The 20,859-nt window shown below is 40.4% G+C and overlaps 1 protein-coding gene across 1 annotated transcript in view; it reads right to left on the bottom strand.

Annotated features, from left to right (window-relative positions):
* Positions 1–15,559, bottom strand: part of MED14 (mediator complex subunit 14) — a 38,344-nt gene extending 22,785 nt beyond the window's left edge. Inside the window, exons 1-9 of the mRNA XM_065677133.1 lie at positions 15,124–15,559; positions 13,015–13,041; positions 7,407–7,512; positions 6,553–6,726; positions 5,651–5,780; positions 3,702–3,830; positions 3,232–3,339; positions 1,631–1,763; positions 942–1,092 (exon numbers count right to left, since the gene is read on the bottom strand). Coding sequence (XP_065533205.1) covers positions 942–1,092; positions 1,631–1,763; positions 3,232–3,339; positions 3,702–3,830; positions 5,651–5,780; positions 6,553–6,726; positions 7,407–7,512; positions 13,015–13,041; positions 15,124–15,305 — 1,140 coding nt within the window. The 5' untranslated portion in view covers positions 15,306–15,559. The remainder of the gene's footprint in view (positions 1–941; positions 1,093–1,630; positions 1,764–3,231; positions 3,340–3,701; positions 3,831–5,650; positions 5,781–6,552; positions 6,727–7,406; positions 7,513–13,014; positions 13,042–15,123) is intronic.
* Positions 15,560–20,859: the final 5,300 nt, after the last annotated feature.

The raw sequence follows: 20,859 nt of genomic DNA, 5'->3' as shown, positions 1-20,859 counted from the left end.
TTGCATCAGCTCCAGTGGAACTTCAGCAGATTTTTCTAGATAAAGCATATTTTCCTAGATTTAGGCATAAATACAGCATCTTCACTAAATTAACTGTGTATTTAGTAGCCTAAATGTGGCTAATTTAGGTTATTAAATGAGTAAATTTAGTATATGTTTACTACACTAATAGTAGAATTTCTACTCTACAAGTATAGTAAAAGGCTATGCTCCACTAAGTTTCCCACATGCCTCTGCAGCCCAAACATACGAAGTTTTTGCATTCACCATATAGACTTGTCGGTCAGACCTGGTAAACAAGATAGGCCAAGAGGCTCAAATGCAAAGTATGTACAACAGCTGAAGGCTACCGTCAGTAGAAAGTTCTGTAAGACAGGCCACATGATGTAATCTAGTTAGTAGTAGTGTAAACCCAACCTTCACCTAACACTTGTAACAAGGAAACTATGTTAAGCTTTTCCACACCAGATTTCCAAATCATAACGCAATATTTTTGAAAGCAAACAGCACTGCTGGGTTGCCAACTCTAGTTGACATGCGGAAGCTGACTTTCAGAGGAAGTTTATGCAGCATCTCCAGGAAGATAGAGATTAGAGCCAGTTCTTCCCTTTTCTGTCTATAAAGCATTTCAAACCAAACACTAACCACAAGTGAAATTTTGTTGCTGTTTCCCCCCAGCCTCAGCATTCTGTCTTGTAAGTGGTATATAATGCACTGTGAAGTAGGTGTAATTTTTAAGATGAAGTAAAGGCCAGTTAATTTGTAACAGCAATTTTAGGTCCCAATATAAACACTAACCAACACAACCTAGTTGAACTGTTCACTAAAACTCTTAGAAACAGCTCTTTAAATAGAATCAAAGAGAAACAATCTGATAGTGCAAAGGATTTTTATGGTTTTGATTTATAAAACTAGATGCCTACTGCAAAGCAAAGCTTTACCTTCATGGCTCTTTCCATCAGTTTGGAATCACAGGCTGGCAGTGGAGGCTCATGAGATATTTGTAAGGGTTTTGAGACATCAGTTTCATCAATCTTAATAGTGACCTTATGAACAGATGCAGTCCCTGTTTTCCTTCCAAGCACCTGTTGACTTAAATTAAAGAGAATAATTAAACCACGTAACTGAAACAGTAGAAAATATATTTTTCAGTAGCTGATACTTGATTTTGAGAATTCTGGTTAAAAATAAGACTGAACTCAAAAAAACCCCAAATTTGTTTAATTTTACATTTTAATGCAGAACTCCTTGTAAGTTATAGCCACATAAAGAAGTTTTAGATGGCTGCAAATTAAACACAGTCAGAAGAGCATTTGGATTGTGTTTTTTCTAAATTTTATCAAGTGCAAGTCAAGCAACAGTAAAAGACTGACAAAGAACTAATTAATTTAGATGTTCGCAATAATACAAGCTGAGTGGTAACTATATCAATTTTTCTCCTGTACATTAATGTACATCACTCACTTCTCTGCAAGTCAAGCAACATGTCTAGGTACTTAATTACAACATTTAGGAGTCTCACATCAAAAAGAAAGTACATTTCTGAAAATTATGGCTCAAGCTTGGTAAATGAAAACCCTCCCTTTATTTAATTTATTGTTTACTAACAGCCCTTTTAAAATCAACTTACTTCCAAACAGAGAGAGAGAGACATTTCCCCGCATGATACCGCTCCACTTGCACAAGGTCGCCCCAGCGCTCCCGAATCAGCATTAGTGTCTGTGAATGCAAGACTTCCAACTGAAGTGCTAAGCAGAAGGAGTCTAACGAACTGTGTTAAGAAAGTAAGACTTCCCAAATGCCTGTACACTACATAAATCCACTTGTAACAAAAATGGACAGCAGCCACTGTGGAGAAGGACTTTGGGGTGTTGGCTGACAAGAAGCTCAACATGAGCCTGCAGTGTGTGCTCACAGCTCAGAAAGCCAACTGTACGCTGGGCTGTATCAAAAGGAGCGTGACCAGCAGGTCAAAGGAGGTGATCCTGCCCCTCTACTCTGCTCTCGGGAGACCCTACTTGGGAGTACTGTGTACAGTTCTGGTGTCCCAAAATAAGAAGGACATGGAGCTGCTGGAACAAGTCCAGAGAAGGGCTGAAGCACCTCCTGTATGAAGACAGGCTGAGAGAGTTGGGGCTGTTCACCCTCAGAATGCTGGATGGAGAGCTCATAGCAGCCTTCCAATATCTAAAGGGGGCCTACAAGAATGCTGGAGAAGGACTCTTCATTAGGGACTGCAGCGATAGCACAAAGGGGAATGGATGTAAACTTAAACAGGGGAAGTTGAAGTTAGATATAAGGAAGAAGTTCTTTACTGTGAGGGTGGTGAGGCACTGGAACAGGTTGCCCAAAGAAGTAGAAAACGCTCCATCCCTGGCAGTGTTCAAGGCCAGGCTGGACAGGGACTCAGGTGATACAGCCTAGTGTGAGGTGTCCCTGCCTATGGCTGGGGGCTTGGAATTAGATGATCTTTAGGTCCTTTCCAACCCTAGCCATTCCATAAAAGTCAGACAGGATACTGTCTGAAAACACATAAAAGTAATTATCCAGAGATAAAGACCTGTAAACATCAAATCTCTTATCTAGGGCCGGGTGTTAGACAAGAGTGCCACAATAGTTCTGTTTCATGGATTTTAGCTCTGATAATCTTTTAGGGAAAAGAAGATTGCTAACAAAGAAATTTAATTCACCCTATAGTTACCACTAACCCCGTCTCCCATGGTCACCCTAGAATAACATGATTCTGTTTTGTTTCTGCAGAAACTGTTTCACTGAAAACTGTTTCTCATTGCCAAAAAAAGTGTCCTTTGCACGTAGCAAATAACTTCCTGCACATGCTGGATCTCACCTTATTTTCCACATAGGTGCAATACAGTTAGCACACCATCATCACCTCAGTGCAGTTCCTGGCAGCAAGAATTGTCAGCTCCCATGTCCTCCAAGTCAGCACTGTACTGTGAAGTAAGCACATGCAGCCAGCTGCTGTTGGACTGACCTACCACAGCCTGCTGTCCTGAGTACTAAACCTCTACCTTTGTTGATTTAAGTGTGCGAAATCAAATTTTACGTGCTGGCACCTGAGCATAACTGTTTCCAAGGCTATCATTTTTACTCCACATCCAAACGTTTCCCTCTAGCTTAATAGTGAATCCATCTTTCTTGCCTTCCAGCTACTAGGAAGAGCAAGGCTACATTAAAAAGCTTATTCAGAAGCAACTCTCAGAAGGATACGCAGACAGTTGTACATATCCTGAAGTGGCTTTTCATCAGCAAACAGCCTTGACTGGACCAACTGATGGATGAAATTGATCTGCATGCTGTGAACCAAGGCTCGACCATCTTTCATGAATTAAAAAAAACCAAACAAACCAAAACCATTAGACATCAGGAAACTAGGCTTTTAAATAATTAAATGAATAAATTAACAAGAAAAAAACCCAACAATTTCCACACCAGAATTTCTAATAAAATAACAAAATCCTTGGTTTACTCTAGAAATTTCTGACTACAACACTAACCCAGTCTTACCTCTGTTAAGGTATTAAAAGCATATAGAGCAAGGTTAAAACAAGAATAGTATATACAGCCTTACCATCTAAGTTGTGATATGCAAAAAACCCAGTATAAGCAAGACATATACAACATCAGAGATGAACATCATGTTGACAACGAAGTGTTAACAATTGATTTTTTTTTTTTACCACCAGTTTCCTTGTCTTCAACCAAGATTTCCAGTTTGAGAAGGCGCCAGGGGATGTCAGGGTCATCACCCATCACTGTCAAGGTGGCCTCAAACTCACCCTCAACTCGGAACTTCACACGGCCATTGGCTAAGAAAGAAAATAATGCTTTATTTCACTCAGCCTCTTAAGATCAAAGAATCATAGAATGGTTTGGATTGGAAGGGACCTTAAAGATCATCTAGTTCCAACCCCCTGCCATGGGCAGGAACACCTTCCACTAGCTCAGGTTGCTCAAAAGCCTGTCCAACCTGGCCTTCAGATGCCTCAAAACATCATTGTGGTAGTTTCCGACACTCATGATGGATTACTGCCCTATGGTTTCTGCTCTGTTGCACCTGTTTCTGTGCAGCTCTGAAGATTTCACAGTTGCTTCTGCATCAGAATAAGTGTCAATAAGCAGCACAGATCCATGTACCGAACCATCCTGAACTGCAGTACTTTAGTCACAATAACTTAACACTTGTGCTACTATAAGACAGAGTAACACTGAGCTGAGTACCAGCCTGACAAGTTACACAAAAAAAAAAAAAAAAGTCTGGCTTAATTTTTCCAATTCTTTGCTACATCAATAATGAATACTTTAAGCACTATTCAAAAGAGGTTCAGAACCTGATCTCAGCCTAGGCTGAAATCTAGCCCCGGAAGCACATCTCACTTTAAACCATTTATTCAACACTACAATATTATAACTCAATTTTTATGTGAGGAAGATATTTTGCATAATTCATATATATGCGCACACAAGCAAAGATTATGCATGCTATCTAATCAATATATACATCCTCACACCTTTGTGGACAGTGCTATCAGTTTCAAGAGCTGGGAACAAAGATTGTCCAATTTGCGTAAGCAAGGTCATAAAGAGAATGAGTGGCAGAGCAAACTATTTAGTACAAGTCCTTATTATAACCTATGGGCCAGCCTTCTTCTCAGTCACTTAACAAAACATGCGATATACATCTGCAATTATAGACATATAGAAATATTCCTGTAGAAATTTTAACCATTTTAACTAACAGTTTAATTTTCAGAAGCATCCCAGGGATGCTTTTAAACAAATCAAAACCCATACCAAAAACTAATAGTCATTGAAATGCTTAGTCAACTGAAAAATCTGAAGAGCTCAGACACATATTCATTTACGGTTTTGTTAGATAAAAATGGCTCTAATGCTGGTACTGCAAACATTCACAATGGGACCAGTGAAAACTATACTCATCAATTTAAGTCTGTGAGATACGGTTTACGCATGGCTAACCTTTTCTTAGTTCAATGGACTAGGTCCATTCCTGCCCTATTCTCTGTGATCCTGCAATAACTTAGTCCAGTTCATAGCCATCCTCCCTGTAAAAATGATCATCTTAATGTCTACCACTACTTGGGCTAAATGAAAATAGGGATCTGAAAACAGATTAAGAGATGTGGCACTGTAGGGAGGCACAGAACAAAAGGCATGCATAAATACCAACAATTTTATGCATGAAGATGAATATTGAAACAGATTTTAGAAGCAACACTAGAGTGACTTGTTTAAGATAAAGTTCAAATAAAGACTTAACAGTTTAATTAGATTGCATTTTAAAATAAGATAAAGCAGTTACATTGTTAGGCCTAAGACTCTTCCATAACGCATTTGCTGAAAGAGCAAGACCATCTCTACAACCTTTTGCCATTACCCGCACAGGATTTCTTCCTGAAAGTAAATAATATTTCAGCAGTATTATCAGTGCTCTCATTTTTCAAAAAGAGCAAACCATATTTTGATGTCATACAGAAACAGGCTTGAAGCCTTTATAGATGAGCATACCTAATCGTCTCAGTGAAGCTATATTTGTTTTATCACTAAAGCAACAATTTTAGATCAGCCTGCAATAATGTGTTCTTCAAAAAGTAATTCCAGTTCTTACCAACTGTAAGATTTGCCAGCTGTGGAGGGAGATCTGTAGTCACTAGTCGATGTCGAAGTATCTGGTTTAGCTGATGAAGTGTGGTTTGTTTCTCACTCTTTGTTATTGGGTCAGGAGGGATTATTTTATCCTGTTAAACACAAATAAGTCTGCATATCTCAAACGTGTAATACATCAACAATAGCAACGGTGAAAACTAAGCAGACTAAAGTCTGAAAATATAAATACTACAAAACATCACTCTGTGTGTAACGGCCTGTATCTTACACTCAGATTTGTTTTCTAGTTGATTACATTTTATCTGTGACTGACCATTGAATAAAACTGATCAACTTGGGTCAATTAAATAAATTCAGGGCCTTACATCAGGCTAAACTTTTTTTTAAATACTAAGATTTGAAAGTCAATCCTTATCTGTAGCTATAGATCTAAGTCACAGGCACAACTATTTATATTACTTCACAAAATCTTGTTATTCTACATTTTAACAGTAACAAAAGACACAAGCATTAAAGAGAACTTTTAAGTATTTCAGTACATCTCTAAATACAGGCAAAACCTTTAAGAACAATAGATGCCTGCATCTCCTTTTCACACTTCCATTTTTCTAGCATGGTGGCTTAGCTATTGGCTTATTTAAAGAACCAAGGAAGAAAAGTTGCTACTCTACTCATCCTATAGCAGAACTAGTTTAAATGGAGAGAATGTTTTACTGGGAAAGTATAATTTGTTCAAATAGGAAGTGCTCTGCATGAGAAAACTGTCTCTACAGAGACTTGGCACTAGGCCTGTATTAAACTACAGTTCCGTTTGCACACAGACAATTAGCTTCATTAACATGTATTTGATACTATACAAGGAATTTCCCCACCCCACCCCCGATGTATGGTAGCATTATTTACCCTAATGCAGGTAGGCAGACGTGGGTATGATCCAGTCGTCAGAACATCAATAGCATACGGGATAGCAAAACTAGGTAGACGAGCATGAACCAAAGCATCTCTAGCTAGCGATGCCAGACGATCAGCAGTGTCCACAAACAGAATAGCTTGCTGATCTAAAAAACTTGATATCATCTATCAAGGGCAAGGAGGGAAAAGAAAATAAATTAAAAGAAAAAAAAAAAAGTAGGTGGGCAAAAAAGAATGCAGAAATCAATGCCCCTTTATATTCAGTTCATCTAGTGCATGTAACTAAGATGATTTTATCTGTCACTTCCAATTCAAGTCATTGGATCTTTAAAATACAGAATTAACGTTCTGGCCATTTCTTACATTCATATACAAGGACACTTTAAATCTGCATGCCATTATTGATGCTGTGGAGGATCTGTAAAGCCTCACAGCTCTTCATCTGATGATTGCTACTGGAATGCAACCATACTCGTTTGTAAGCACTACGGGCTTGTTTTTAGCAACATTCTGGACTTTATTCTTATTTAACCAAGAACAGGATGAAAGTGACTAACACACTGATCACCATCTTCCCTGTGCTATTACCTAACCCCAAAGTACTCTTGAAACTCTGTCTGGACAAGCATTTTATTTTTTGCCGCTCGTGAGTTTTTAGGAACACAAACTGTTAAAAAGATTATACAGCTTTAAATAAGAAGAAACTGGTTATAATTTAATATTTGCTTGCCTATGAAATCAGCTTTTTTTTCCTTTTTAACTTCCATAGCGAGCATAAGTTAGGGTGTACCAAAATCCTATATGACTTACAGATTATTTCATACGAAACTCTGTTGCAACCTTACCGCACATTTTTCCACCTTTCCAGCATTATTAGCCCATTTGACCAAGGCTAACAAACGAACAAACAGTTGACGAGTGCGACTTGCAAACTGCACTATTTCTATTTTTCTGGAAAGAAAAGCATATGTAAAATCAGTGCTCAATTTATACAAAAAGCTGCACTAAAACTATGCCAATAAAAGAAAAAGCTGCAATGATAACTTCTAATTGTATTAATGAAGGCATCACTAATATATGGTTTGTTTGATTAGAACATGAAAAAAAGCTCAGGGTTCTGAATATCTAAATGCTAACAACATACATAGATTCTAACCAACCAAGACAGTCTGGGGAAACAAAAAAGCATACTCACATGAATTAATTACTAATTTTTAGAGAAACAATTCCACAGTGAACTCGAATGAATTATTTTTATACCTTTTACAAGATTTCACCAGGGCTTATGGTTGAGTTTAAAGCAGACAAGGCAACATACCTATGGGTTAAAGGACCTGGTAGTAACATTACAATGACACAAAAAAAAAAAACCCAGAAATAAATCAGCTACTGTACAAAATATAACTCTACTAATTTTAGGATGTCTTTATGCAGTATGTTACAATATACTTCCATTTTGTCAGGAAATGGGGTGGGGAGTTGGGGGGGTGATGTGTGGTGGTAAGGAAGACCACAAAAAACCTCCACCATATTTCTTTCCATTCCTACATTGTGAAGAAATTTGGATAAGAATGAATTAGTTAAAGTCAGCATTCCTCCCACCTGCTTTTTATAAGGCAGTCAAAATGAGGCAATGTATGTTTGCATGTCTCAGGAGTTAGTTTTCATGAAAGAGAACATGAAGGAAGCACACCCAGATTTTTCCCCTTCATTACAGATCTATATTTTAGATGCATTAGACAAGACATGCAGATCTACAATGTAGATCTGTAATACCATACACTCTGAAATATGATTTCATCTACTGTTTATAGAAGTTTTCCTCCCTTTCTACATGTTCAATTTACTAATACCACCATGGTTTTCTAGTTACTTTGAAAAAAAACCCAATCCGAAGCTTTTTTCCTGATGGGGTTTTCTGGACTAACAAAAATGTGGACAAAAAGAATACTAATCACTGCAACAGATATTGGCATCTACCAAACAGAAGTCACACCTTCTGATCCGAATCTGGAAAACACATATTCATAACACAGATAGAGCCTTTTTCTGCTGGAAGTTTTGGTATAATGAGGTTAGCTGTTTTGTGTAGTAAGTAAAGCATAATCTGCTTGTAGCATATGAACATATAGGCCAGAAGCACAACTAACACCATCTGGTCCAGTTTAATGCATTACACACTACAAACATCATCCAAGAACTTGGCCATTAAGCCATTAACTTCTCTGTGTTCTACGGCATAAGTTTTAAAATGGCATTCAGCCTGATACTAAATTTTCAAGTAGCGGACACACCGCTGTATGTACATACTGCTCAACCAGCTATGAAAACAAGACGTTGAGAACTTTGACAGATTCAGAAAGACTTTATGGGATTTGAAAGATTTCTACAGTGAGACTTAAGAAAGCCAGTAATTTCTCAAACTCCATATAGAAGTTGCTAAAATCTAGGAGTTACATCAGTCAATGTGGTGAAAACAGCACAATAGCAAGAAAATTCAAACTGCTGTTCTGTAACCAGAAATCAAAAGTGTATCTTCCTTCCTCCCCTACAAAAAAAAAAAAAAAAAAAACAGAAAAAAGCACAGCAATTTAATAATGAAAATGACTGATAAAACTATACACCGTATTTCAGTAACTGTTCTGTTAACACCAAGTGTATGAAATTATAGAAGACTTGTTACTTCTACTTTGCAGAACCAATTTTACTGCCTTCCTTTGTCCTTCATTATAGATACAGGACATTACACTGGGCTGCACAAAAGACTTATTCAAGGAAGATGAAACAAGGGGAGAGAAGTATTAGCTACAGTAGAAGAAGAATAAGTTGAGGACAGCCTAAGCAAGCTTGACATACAAAAGGCCATTAGACTGGGTGGAATGCATCCAAGGGTGCTGAGGGAGCTCACCCATGCCACTGTAAAGTTGCTCCCTATCATTTTGAAAAGGCAACAGTGATCGAAGGTCTTGATGACTGGAAAAAGGCAAACAAAGCAAATATCATGTCCTTCTTCAAGAAGGATCTAGGGACCTATGGGGCAGTTGGCCTAAGTTCAGTTAATAAAATTTACAGAACAAATCCTTCCAGAAGCTATGTCCACATAAATAATGGACATTAAAGGAGCGTGGGAGCAGCCAGCACAGATTTGCCAATGGCAAACCATCTTTGATCAACACAATTGCCTTCAACAGGATGAACAAGGGGAGAACAAAAAACACATTTATATTGACTTCTGCACAGTTTTTGACCAGACCTCACATAGCATCCTTCAAGACAAGTGAGATATGGTACGGGTAAGTGGACTGCAAGGTAAGTAAAAAACTGAGGGGACTGTCACAAATGAAAGGCTGAGACCAGCTACCACTTGGATTTCTTTAATGCTGGTTACTAGTGGTGTTCCTTGAGGGTCAATACTGGCACCAATGCAATTTAGCACCTCCATCAACAATCTGCACGATGAGAAGGAATGCACCCCTTGGAAGTGCACAGGTAGGAGCAAACAGAGGGACCTCAGCTGATTGGAGGAACTGGCTGACAGGAACCTCGTGATGTTCAGCAAAACCACATGTAAAGTCCTGCATCTGGAAACAAACAATCTCATATAACGGCACAGGGTGGGTACTAAGGTGCAGCTGGGCAGCAGCTCTGCAGAAGTGGACCTGGGGGTCCTGGTGGATAGGTGAACAGGCATCAGCAATGTGCCCTTGCAACAATGACAGGATGCATTAGCACCAGTGCAGCCTAGGTCAAGGAAGGCAATTATTTGCCTTGAGTCAGCATTTGTGAGACTACACCTGAAACATGGTATCTGGTTTTATACTCCCTAGCCAAGAAAAATACTGCCCTACAGAAGCGTGTCAGGGGCTAGAACACACGATATACAAGATGGGGCTGAGGAAATTGTGTTTGCTTCTGCTTGAGAAGGCTACTGTGAGATGCTACTGCCATCTTCAAATACCAAAAGAGGCATTATAAAGGAGACAGAACCAGACTCTTCTCAAAAGTGCAAAGAGCCACAAACAACAGCCATAACCTAAAACGGTAAAAAACCAGTTAGACGTGAAGAAAACAAAGAAACACAGACTGATGCAGTAAAAGACTCAAGCAGGCTGGCTAGAAAGGTTGCATGATTTCCATCCTTGAAGATATTTAAAACTCAAATGGATGCGACCCTGACTTTGAAAGCGTCTTTTACTGTAAGCAGAGGGTTGGACTAGGTACCTCCAAAGTACTATTCTAACCAAAATTATTATCCATGTCTATGAAGGAGTGAAATAACAGTCATTTTGTCATTAGAAAAGAACAGAACTCAATGTTTCCCAAAAATTGGCTCTGTAATTGCATGGTTACTAAAGTCACAAACAACATGTTTTTACAACAGCTCTGAATGCTTTTTTTTTCTTTTTAATCTTGTGTAGATAATAGAGTCCTTACTGTGAGTTTGAGAAGTAACTAACTACTGCAAAACCAGCAGGGAAACTGGTTTTAGGAAAACAGTATGCTTATATAGTTCTTGGAAGTACTTTAACAACAGTTCTCTTCTAAATACTTCTCATCAGGAACTGTTCATTCAGGAACACAGGTGGAAAGTTTTACCTTACATTTCCCCACAACAGAAGACAGGGCCTTGCAAAGTCATTATAATCCAGGTTCCAGTTAAATCTTACTTAATCATAGAATCAACTGATTGGAAAAGACTTTTAAGATCATCAAGTCCAACCATATATATATATTATACAGCCATTACTGTATTTATATGAGTTTCCCACATACTACATTTTAGTGGAGAATAAAAAGGGAAAGAAAGAATACAGAGCAGAAAGAGGTCTTCATTATCAAAAAGTCTCTGGATTTACCTCAGGACCCAGCATTACTGATTTTACACAATGGCACTGATGTTATTTTTTAACCCAACCACTTCCTTCTTGTTGCAAGAGTTATTTATTCCTAACATTGATAACTAATAAATGAGCCTTTAGAAAGAAGAGCAAAACTATACTATGATGCATAATTTCCTGTCAGTTTTTCTCACCACAGCTTTTAGCTAGGCACTGTAGTAATGAACTTAGATTTTATGTGAACTTTATTAGAAGATAATACCATCACATCTTCACCAAAGTATGTATGCCATGTCACCAGGCTAGCCTGAAGAAACAGAGCTTGAACTACTGCTGCCATTACAGCTCTCAAAGCTACGAAAACCAGAATAATCTGGATAATTAAACTACACTGCTTTCAGATTTCCTCCAAGAGATGGAAAGCCACTTCAGCAAGAAGAATTGCAAGTCAAAGCTAACACGCATATGAATACTTAATTTCAAGACAATCTCAACTGCAGAACATTCTTTGTAATTACTGAAGGCTGTCTTGTTTTCCTTTATCCGTTAATACATTATTGCTCCAGACCTGTGTGACTCACAAAGTAGATTCCAGCTTTACCAAGAAATGCTAAACATCCAGATGGGAGAAGCCTCCCCACCAGTACGAGGGAGCTCTAGACCCAAGTTGAATGTAATTTCCTCATCAAATAGTGTGATAATTAAAAACAAACAAACAACACCACACACATTGTTTCTCTTTGTAAAATATGGTACATAAAGAAAAGGGGCACAAGGAATCCCAGGTTATGATTCCCTGAAAATGGGATTAATTCCACAACATGTTGTAAGAGTTCTGGAAGAGTTGAGATAACTGTACTAATGATAATTATGCTACACAGAATTCTTTATATTCTTTATTAGCATTCTCATAGCTGCTGTACGTCTCCAAAGAAAGCTAGGTCAACCGGCATGTCAACATAGATAGAGGAAACAATTTTCTGACAAGCTCCATAAAATTTATTCAAATAAACAAAAAAGTAAATCAGGATATTTCATCTTGGGGGGGGGGGGGGGGGGGGAGGGAAAGCCCTGTTTTGGTCTCCTGCATTTGTTCTCTAATAATCTTCACACTCCAAAAACATATAGAAGTAGAAAACAGTGCTCATGATAAAAAAGATCAGGTAACATGGAAAAAAGCAGAAGAGAGGTTTTTACCTTGTTTTCATTGTTGAACTGCTTCCTCTGAACAAAAAGTTTCTTTATCACACTAACTAATATCTATTTAGGTTCTTCAGTTCCCTTTCACATCAACTTTACTGTTACTTCATTGCTTCAAGAGTCATTAAGAGAAAAATGCCTGTAACAGAGCTCACCTACAGCAACAGTATGTTACTGAAGAGTGCAACAGAAACAAAAAGCCAAACAACAACAAAACCATAACCCAACAACTGGCACTGATGCCAAGAAAACTCTTGAACCTGTGTAGTGACAGCAAAAGATACAAGGCTTATTTTCTTGCATCAAGTCTAAAAGTAGGAGGAAAATATTCTATTTAAACAGTTCTATATTAATCTTAATATCCTCAAAGTTCTGTATTTTAAGATGCATTACAGATTGTCTTTCTGTAACTCACCTCTCCATGTCAGTCTTTCTTGGTAATCTGTATAAGGAAAAAAAAAAAAAATAAAAAAAAAAAAAAAGCCATATTATAAATTGTTTATTACATTTCAGACTACTAGAAATCTCGCTAGTACCCTTCAACTAAGTACAAGAAGAAATTCCACATACCTATAAAGAGCATGTCAAAACTTCTATAATTGAAAATGTTTCCTAAATGCAGTGAAATTACATGTTTGATAAAGGAAGTAGCTTGGCAGCTCTAGAAAGCAGCCTCATTAAAGGCAGGGGAAAATAAATAAAATCAGGCATAGAACAGCACCACAGGGCACCTGCCACTACTGTGTGCCAGGTAAGCTGGAACTGGTCAAATTAATTTTAAAGCTTGATGAAGTGTGCTGAAATCACAAGAGTTGTATTAATCTAACGAGCCACACAGTATCACTGCCCGTGCTTTGTAACTGATGACTTTCACTAAGCATCCATGACTAGAGTTAACTAATTCATAGTAGTAATTCCAGAACATCTGCAGCAAGTGTCAAAATATGCTGTTTCCTGAGTTGTCTGAAATGAATTTCTCTTTTCTTTTGAATCAATCTAGAAGTGGAGAAATGCCGTATTTCAGAAATATTAATAACCTGTGCGACTGATTCTCCTGCAGAGAGGGTACTGTATTTCTGTAATGTTCCACAGGTATCACTGGCATCTCATTAAAAAAGTTATTTTTTCACTCTAGGACTAAAATAGCACTAAGCTGGTGTTGGTAAAAGAACGAGAAATCATTTTGTTGGAGGGAAGGAGAAGACTTGGCAGCTGGGCTTTCTATTAGCCAAGTCCATGCTTTACGGGAAAAATCCATCCTACTCTGCCTTTGGAGGGGACACCACATCACTTATAAACTACTTGCTGAATCAAAGTGCACAAAGCACTCCTGTGTTGTTCACATCACCCATTTTATTTTGTACCTTAATTATGTACTTAAGTCAAAAGGACCTCCTCTACACCTTAAAACAAGAATAAAAGACATCACAGGCACACGCTCCTAGAAGGATGCATACAGTACCAATTACTGTCTGCACATACCACAAGCACACAGGATGCTTCCTGAATGGCATTTGGGAAGTTCTTCCAAAGCAAAACTATAAAATTCTAAAACTCCTCTCCTTTCCAGAGTTTTAACACTCTCAACCCCATGTCAAGCAAACCTGTGTTTGCCTTCTTACCAGATACAGTATTTTACAAGAACTATACCTATTTTTTTCTGTTCTCTATGTCACTTCTTAAAACATACAGGTTCCCCACAAGAACCTCTAAGGTTAAACAAAGTGAAAGGGAAACAGGTTTATTCAAAGTACAGGCGCTCTCAGGAAAATTTTTCTTGGCCCAAACACATTCCTTTGTGTTGCCACTTCAAACACAACAACATCAGCATAGTAGATCACAAAGTAAATGTAAATAACTTACTTATTTCCCCAAAACAATCAGATTTAAAAGTACACAAGTAACTCAAGGAGTTGCAGCATCTGAAAATATCTCAGTTTCACTTGTTTCAGTTTTGTGGGTTCTGGTATAGGTACAAACACCACTGCTGGGTTTTCTGAGAATAACTTGGAGGCAAACTTAAGCTTTTAAGATGACAACCTGCATCAGGCTGCCTTCCACTCCCTATCATCATTTTCTTAGTTTGGGTTGGAAAGGACCTTAGAGATCATCCAGTTCCAACCCCCCTGCCATGGGCAGGGACACCTCATACTAGATCAGGTTGCTCCAAGTCCCATCCAACCTGCCCTTGACACTGCCAGGGGACAGGGCATGCACCATTTCTCTGCACAACCTGTTCCAGTGCTTCACCACCCTCACAGTGAAGAACATTCCCTCTTTATGAGAGCCCACTCAGCAACTTTCACTAAGCCTCAGAGTATGGCCCAACACAGATACAAGCCTGCACAAACAGGGCATTTCCACGGGGTGGGAGAAGGGGAAGGAGCGACCAACTCCTCATCACGGGTACAGATCCCCTGCGAGGCCTCCCATCCCCTGAGATGCTGGGAGGTGGCACCGGTAAGCCCTAGCAGCTGGGCAGGGAGAGGCGCGGGAGCCGACCGAGGTAGTTTAGGGCACTCACAGGTCAGCCAGGACGGTGAGCTCGGCGTAGGTCCGATGCAGCAAGAAGTCGATGAGGGTGCTGAGCCGGTAGCCGGGACTGGCGGCGGCTGTCACAGCCCCGGGAGCCGGCGGGGCCGGGGCTGACGCAGGGCCCCCGCCGGCCGGCACCAGCTGGTTGCTCTCCAGCTGCACCGGCGCCATGGCGGCGGCGGCGGCAGCGCCTCAACCCCGGGCAGGAACCGCTCGGCAGCCCGGGGTGGGGGGGAAGTGGGAGCGCGCCCGGCGCTCCCGGAGGCACCGGCCCGCAGCCCGACTCACCCCGGACGGAGGGAGCAGGGCGGCGAGGGCGGGCGCGGGCCCCTGCACTGGGGCGGACAGCGGCGGCACGGGAGGAGAACCGCAACACTCAAACCCCTCCACTGGGCACAGGGGCCGCCGCCATGTTGGGGGCACGGAACCGGAAGCGAACAGCTGTAGCGGACCGGAAAGAGAACCTTTCCGGAAAAGCCTGATCGGGGGGGGGTGGGTCCCGCCGGCGGGTGAGGGCGCGCGCGGGGCGCCCGTCGCGGCAGGGCCGCCCTGAGGGGCGGGAGGGTGGCCGGGAGGCCGGGTTTGCGCGGCCCGGGGCTGTCTGGCGGCGGGGAGGCTGAAGGGGCCGGGCCTGGCTGGCTGCCTCCTCGTAGGGCACGGCGGGGAGGGGAAATGGCGCCGTGCTCGGGAGCGAGCTGTGTCTTTCGTGGAGCGCTTCCCCATTGAAGTGCCATTAATTGATAACGGAGGGGACCCGCAGCGGGGAGGGCTCTCCCGTTGTGGTGAAATACAGGGCGGAGGAGAGCCAGATGACTGGTTCAGCGTCTCAAAGAGGTTTTGATGCAGCTCTTCAGGCCGCAAGGGAGTGAGGGTCTATGTTAGGCGCTGGGCGGGCTAAGCCCTTTCTGATGACCTGGGAAACGCGAGGCTTGTGTGAAGGGTGCAGGGCGATGCCGGGCAGGCGAGGTTAGGGGTAGCTTTCTGTACATCCTTCTTTAAAATCTCTGGTAAAGCAAGGGAAAGGAGCAGTGGGCAGGAGAGTGGTCAGTGGGACCTGGTGACAAACACGAAACCGTGGAAACTTGGGCATGTTCTGTCTTCTGACGAGAGAAGGGAGGTCTGTAAATAACTGAAGATGTTTTTTTTTTGTGTACTGATTAGCAAAGTGGATTGTGTAAGGAAAGGAGCCGTATAAATCTTGGGTATTTTATCGTGATTCACTTGAGTGTTAAATCATAAATACTTGCCATTTGATTACAAAGAAATCCCCGAAATAAGCACATTGTAGACAATAAATATCCAAATTCCTCAAAGTTAAAGAAAAGGTCTTACTTGTTTTGTATTAAGTATAGACTTTTCAAAACCTCTTAGCTCTTTCTAAGGGGAAAGTAAAAAGTTTTTCAACCTGAGAAGTGTGGAATCAACAACTTAATGGTAATAATAGTAGTAGAATAATAATAATGGCATCTATGCCAGCAACAAGAATAGTCAGTTATATTCCTGCAGGGAGCATGTTTCTTGCTCCAGGTTATGAGCTGACTGGCAAGGAGCAGCTACCGTGGCAGGCAGGGTCTTCTATACCCTCCACGAAGCATAAAACAGTGCATTGAGCAAGATGGACTGTTAGCTCTGCATTGGCACAGCAGCTCCCAGATTACTGCATGGGCTGCCAGCCACTGCCTCACCTCTGAGGAGAGAAGAGACTAGAAACCACCTGTAGACCTAAGTTTTGCTCTTTTTTTTAGGTTACTGGAGGGGAGTGTTTTTCAAAACAGGTGAATAAAAGTTATTTGCTTAGTGTATTGTAAGTTCTTGCCTCCCCATTGCAAAAATGGGTTTTTCCAAATGTATGAAAATCTTTTTTTCCCCCTGTACATGCATGAATAAATGCAGCATACTCATTTTATGGCCAACTAGTTGCATTGTTGAAGAAATAGTGACTTACATGCACAGGAATGTGCTTAGGCCATCTATGAGAACTATTAACTTAGAATGCGGACTTTTTATTGCTCTTTTCCCTTCTTCCTATCTCCTCTCTTCCAATTTAGTCCATAATATAATTCGTGTTGATTTCAGTGGCACAGGCTCAGGTTTTGTTGGTGAAAAGACAGGTGGGAAATAGTGGTTGAATGTGACTTTGCTCCTCTTAGAGTTGTCTTTTATTGGAGAAGCTCTGGTCTTGGTGAATTTTTTAGCCTTGGCTGGGGAGGAGGGGTGTCCTCAGCTTGGCTGCTTTTCTCCACTTCTCTGGGAGAAGAGAGGTTAATTGGAGTCATGGCAGGGGTCATGCTGAGCTCTCGTCTCACATGGCTGTATAGGAAAGAAGTGCTTGATACTGTTCTCAAAGAAAGCAGGAGCAGCCACAGGGAAGTTTCAGAAGCTCAAGGCTTATGCTTGTGTGCACACAACAAACATGCTGCTGGGAGACTTGGTAAGATTAGTTGTTTCAACAGTAAGCTGGAGATGGGTGTTAGGAGTTCAAAAATCAGGTGACTGGCCTATATAATACTCCTGTAAAAGGAAATACATATGTTTCCATGTCATATGCATTGTGTCCTCCACTGTATGGTAGATGTCTGTCAGCTTGCACGAGCAGCATGGTACTCTGCTACGTTAGGACTGTACTGCTGTAATGTGCTGCTTAGTATGGCTTAAAGGAGGGTTTGGATCAAGAAAGGCTTGGGCATTCCCAGCCTGGGAGTACTGCTACATCTTTCCAGTGCAGATGGCGCTGAGGATTAGAACATCAGCTTCTCCTTCCAACGTTGTTAATATACTTTGTGACTCCAGGCATATGCCTCAACTTCCTGACTTGTGAAATAGCTACAGTAGTGATTGCGCCCCTCCATACATGAGTACTTACCCAAGAAGCCAAATATTTTAAACTGGCTCCTCTTTGTTACTGTAGTGGGGAGCCTAGAAGCCTACTTTCAGTTAGGAATTTGTTGGTCAATCAAAACCTGTTGATATTTAGCCATGGAGCTAATAGTGTAATAGAGCTAATGGGAAGGACAGCAGATGACTTTCTATTTCCAGAGAAGTTAAACATTTACTGTTCTTTGGAACCGTGGGACAAATGTTCAGTGGGAGGGAGGTAGACCGTATCGCACTCTGCAAGAGAGCCTGCTAGCTATCCTCTGTTTATGTGGTTTAGAACATGGTTTTTCCATTTCTCAATTTTTTCTTATCGGAGAGCTGTTTAAAAACACAGGAATCTCCTGGACTTGGGATTTAAGCATTCTTTTAATAATAAAAGATAACAATACACGAATACAGTGTATAGATTCGTTATCAATCACTTGATCCATGAAGTGTTGCAACACTTTGCAATGTTATATCCAAGTGCCTATATAAATTATGAGTAATAAAAGTTTTATATCTTTTGTGCTTCTCAGAAGGCATCAGAGAATCAGATATGGTGGGGGAGAGTTCCCACACATAATATCAGTTATTGCAGTTCTGTGCGTTATGAACTGACGAAGCTTCAAGCTTGTATTCGTTGAAAGTTAAGGTATATATTTAAATTCTAATAGGATACCATGCATCACTATACATCAAACACATACCAACAGCAAAAAAATATTTGAAGTTTTCCATTGTAGCAATCGCGTGAACATAAGACTTTTTTCTGTGATGTTATGATGCAAGTCCAGTTGAAAAATACCACTGACCTTCTCATCACAAATGGTTTTATGGCCTGTATCTTTATTAGTGATTATTCGTTGATCGTTCTGTACTTCATTACACAAATCACAGGTTTGTGAATTGTACAGGACTGTTGTACCTACAGTAGAGCATTCTTTGCAAAAGTGTATGTGTGTGTGTTAGAGGAAGGGGGTTTGTAGCTGGTTGCTGCACAAGTGCTCTGCTTTTTTTTTTTTTTTTTGTATTTATTAAAAAGGCTGCAAATGGAACCGATTAAAAAAACCCCAACCTGTAAGTTTTAAAATGATATATTGCCTGATACATTAAATCTCTTTTTTGATCTACTTCCTTCACAGGATTAAGTTTGGCAACTATTTTTTGGAATGGTGGAAAACATACAGTAACAGATTGAGAATTCTCTGTCAGTCACTCATGGTGTGTGAGACAGCGTGCTACTGTGAGACAATCTCTTGTGCAGCGTGTAGTAAAGTACACTACAGTTCTAATTATATGTAGTGAACAACTTAAGAAAAAAAACATTCTCCAAGTCATAAAATAGAATCTTTGATTTTATTTACAAAAGTCCCTTTTCTTATAATAATGCAAAATGGTTTATAGCCGTATTAGTCTGAACTTATTTTGGGGCTTCTTTACTGACTCTGTTGATATCCACTGTAAATTCTGAAGTGGTTTGTCTCTGTCAGACTGGAACTAAATCTAGCTAAAGGCCTTGCTGTCATCAAAAGAGCTTTCATTATTAATGTGATTCAGTTAATTACAACTTAGTTTACTATTTCAACCTTACAAGCTGCATTTTTTTTTTCTGTGAGTAAAAAAAACCTCTGCATTGTTCCCAAGTAATTCTGAAGTAGGAGTAAAACAGTAACATCCTTTATGTACCCCACATCTTTGGAAAGCTAGCAAAGGAAAAAGAACCCCTGATCTAACGCATGGCGGTGAAGTGATGAATGACACTGTTCAGTCAGTGACTTGAACAAGTTGGCAACACCAACCCTAACCTGTGATTTCTCCCTGTCTAACAGTCCCTGAGTGTTACTCAGAATTTGAAAAAATACACATATGCTGAAAAAATACAAAGTGAGCACATACTTCAACATGGAAGTACTTTTGGCCAGAAGGATTTATCTGTGCAAACACCTAAGAGATGGAGAGAATATCAGGGAAGTAGATCTGATTAGTCATACCCAGTGGGAGAAGGGGACTGCAGCTATGAAGTATTCTGTCCTAAACTTAGAAGTGGACAGCTCGATTGTGTTTAACTGCTGCTGACTAATACATTCAGACAGTGCAAACTCTCACGCTCTTTGAAAGACAAGGGTGGGTACCAGAACATGCTTAATTGCAAACGCTTTGTAGATCTGTAGCTGTGGTCAGAGGATGTTTAAATGCCAACCCTCGCTCTCAGAGGTAAGCTCGCACAGGATTACTCCTGTGCTGCCATTCTCCACCTGCATTTTGGGTGTGAAGGAAGTTTCTGGGCTAAGATGATTTATAAGAAGTTTCCCTCTTGAGAGCTTCTGGAATGTTATTTTTACTTGTTTATTTATTTATCTTCCCCCCAGAAAGGATAAAACAGCACTTTCTGTAGCAGTTAGGAGAACCTTTTCTAAACCCTACCTATGTCACAAAGCTCTGAGATGTCAGCTTTGACATAAAAGGATGCCAGAACAGGTTTGGCTCCAGGGACTGAAGAGCTTATTACATGATTTCGTGTGTGATTGCAAACTGGATTGACTTAATGAAATCCAGTGGCTACCCACTGTCCATTAAAATTGAAAGAAAAGTACAGTGGAAAGGCAGAATGTTACATCTGTACCAATGCAGGAATACTGGTCCTCTGGTGGATTATAAAATATGGGCAAGAGGAGCAGATTGCTCTCAGGTGCCACAGAGGCATGCACACAGGCAGCAGTTCCAGCAGTGCCAGTTTTGGAAGATCAGACAATGTAGGCTAGGGGTGGAATTACCTCTGTGCAAGGGTCCTAGTTCTCCTGGAAGCACAACCTTCTTACTCCTAACTAAATACAGCCTGTTGTGCAAGAAGGATATGCAGTGCTTT

The sequence above is a fragment of the Lathamus discolor genome, chromosome 4 (genome assembly GCF_037157495.1).
Source record: "Lathamus discolor isolate bLatDis1 chromosome 4, bLatDis1.hap1, whole genome shotgun sequence".
NCBI classification, from domain to species: domain Eukaryota; kingdom Metazoa; phylum Chordata; class Aves; order Psittaciformes; family Psittacidae; genus Lathamus; species Lathamus discolor.
The sequence above is the reverse complement of the archived record's forward strand: the minus strand, read 5'-3'. Positions and strand labels throughout refer to the sequence as shown.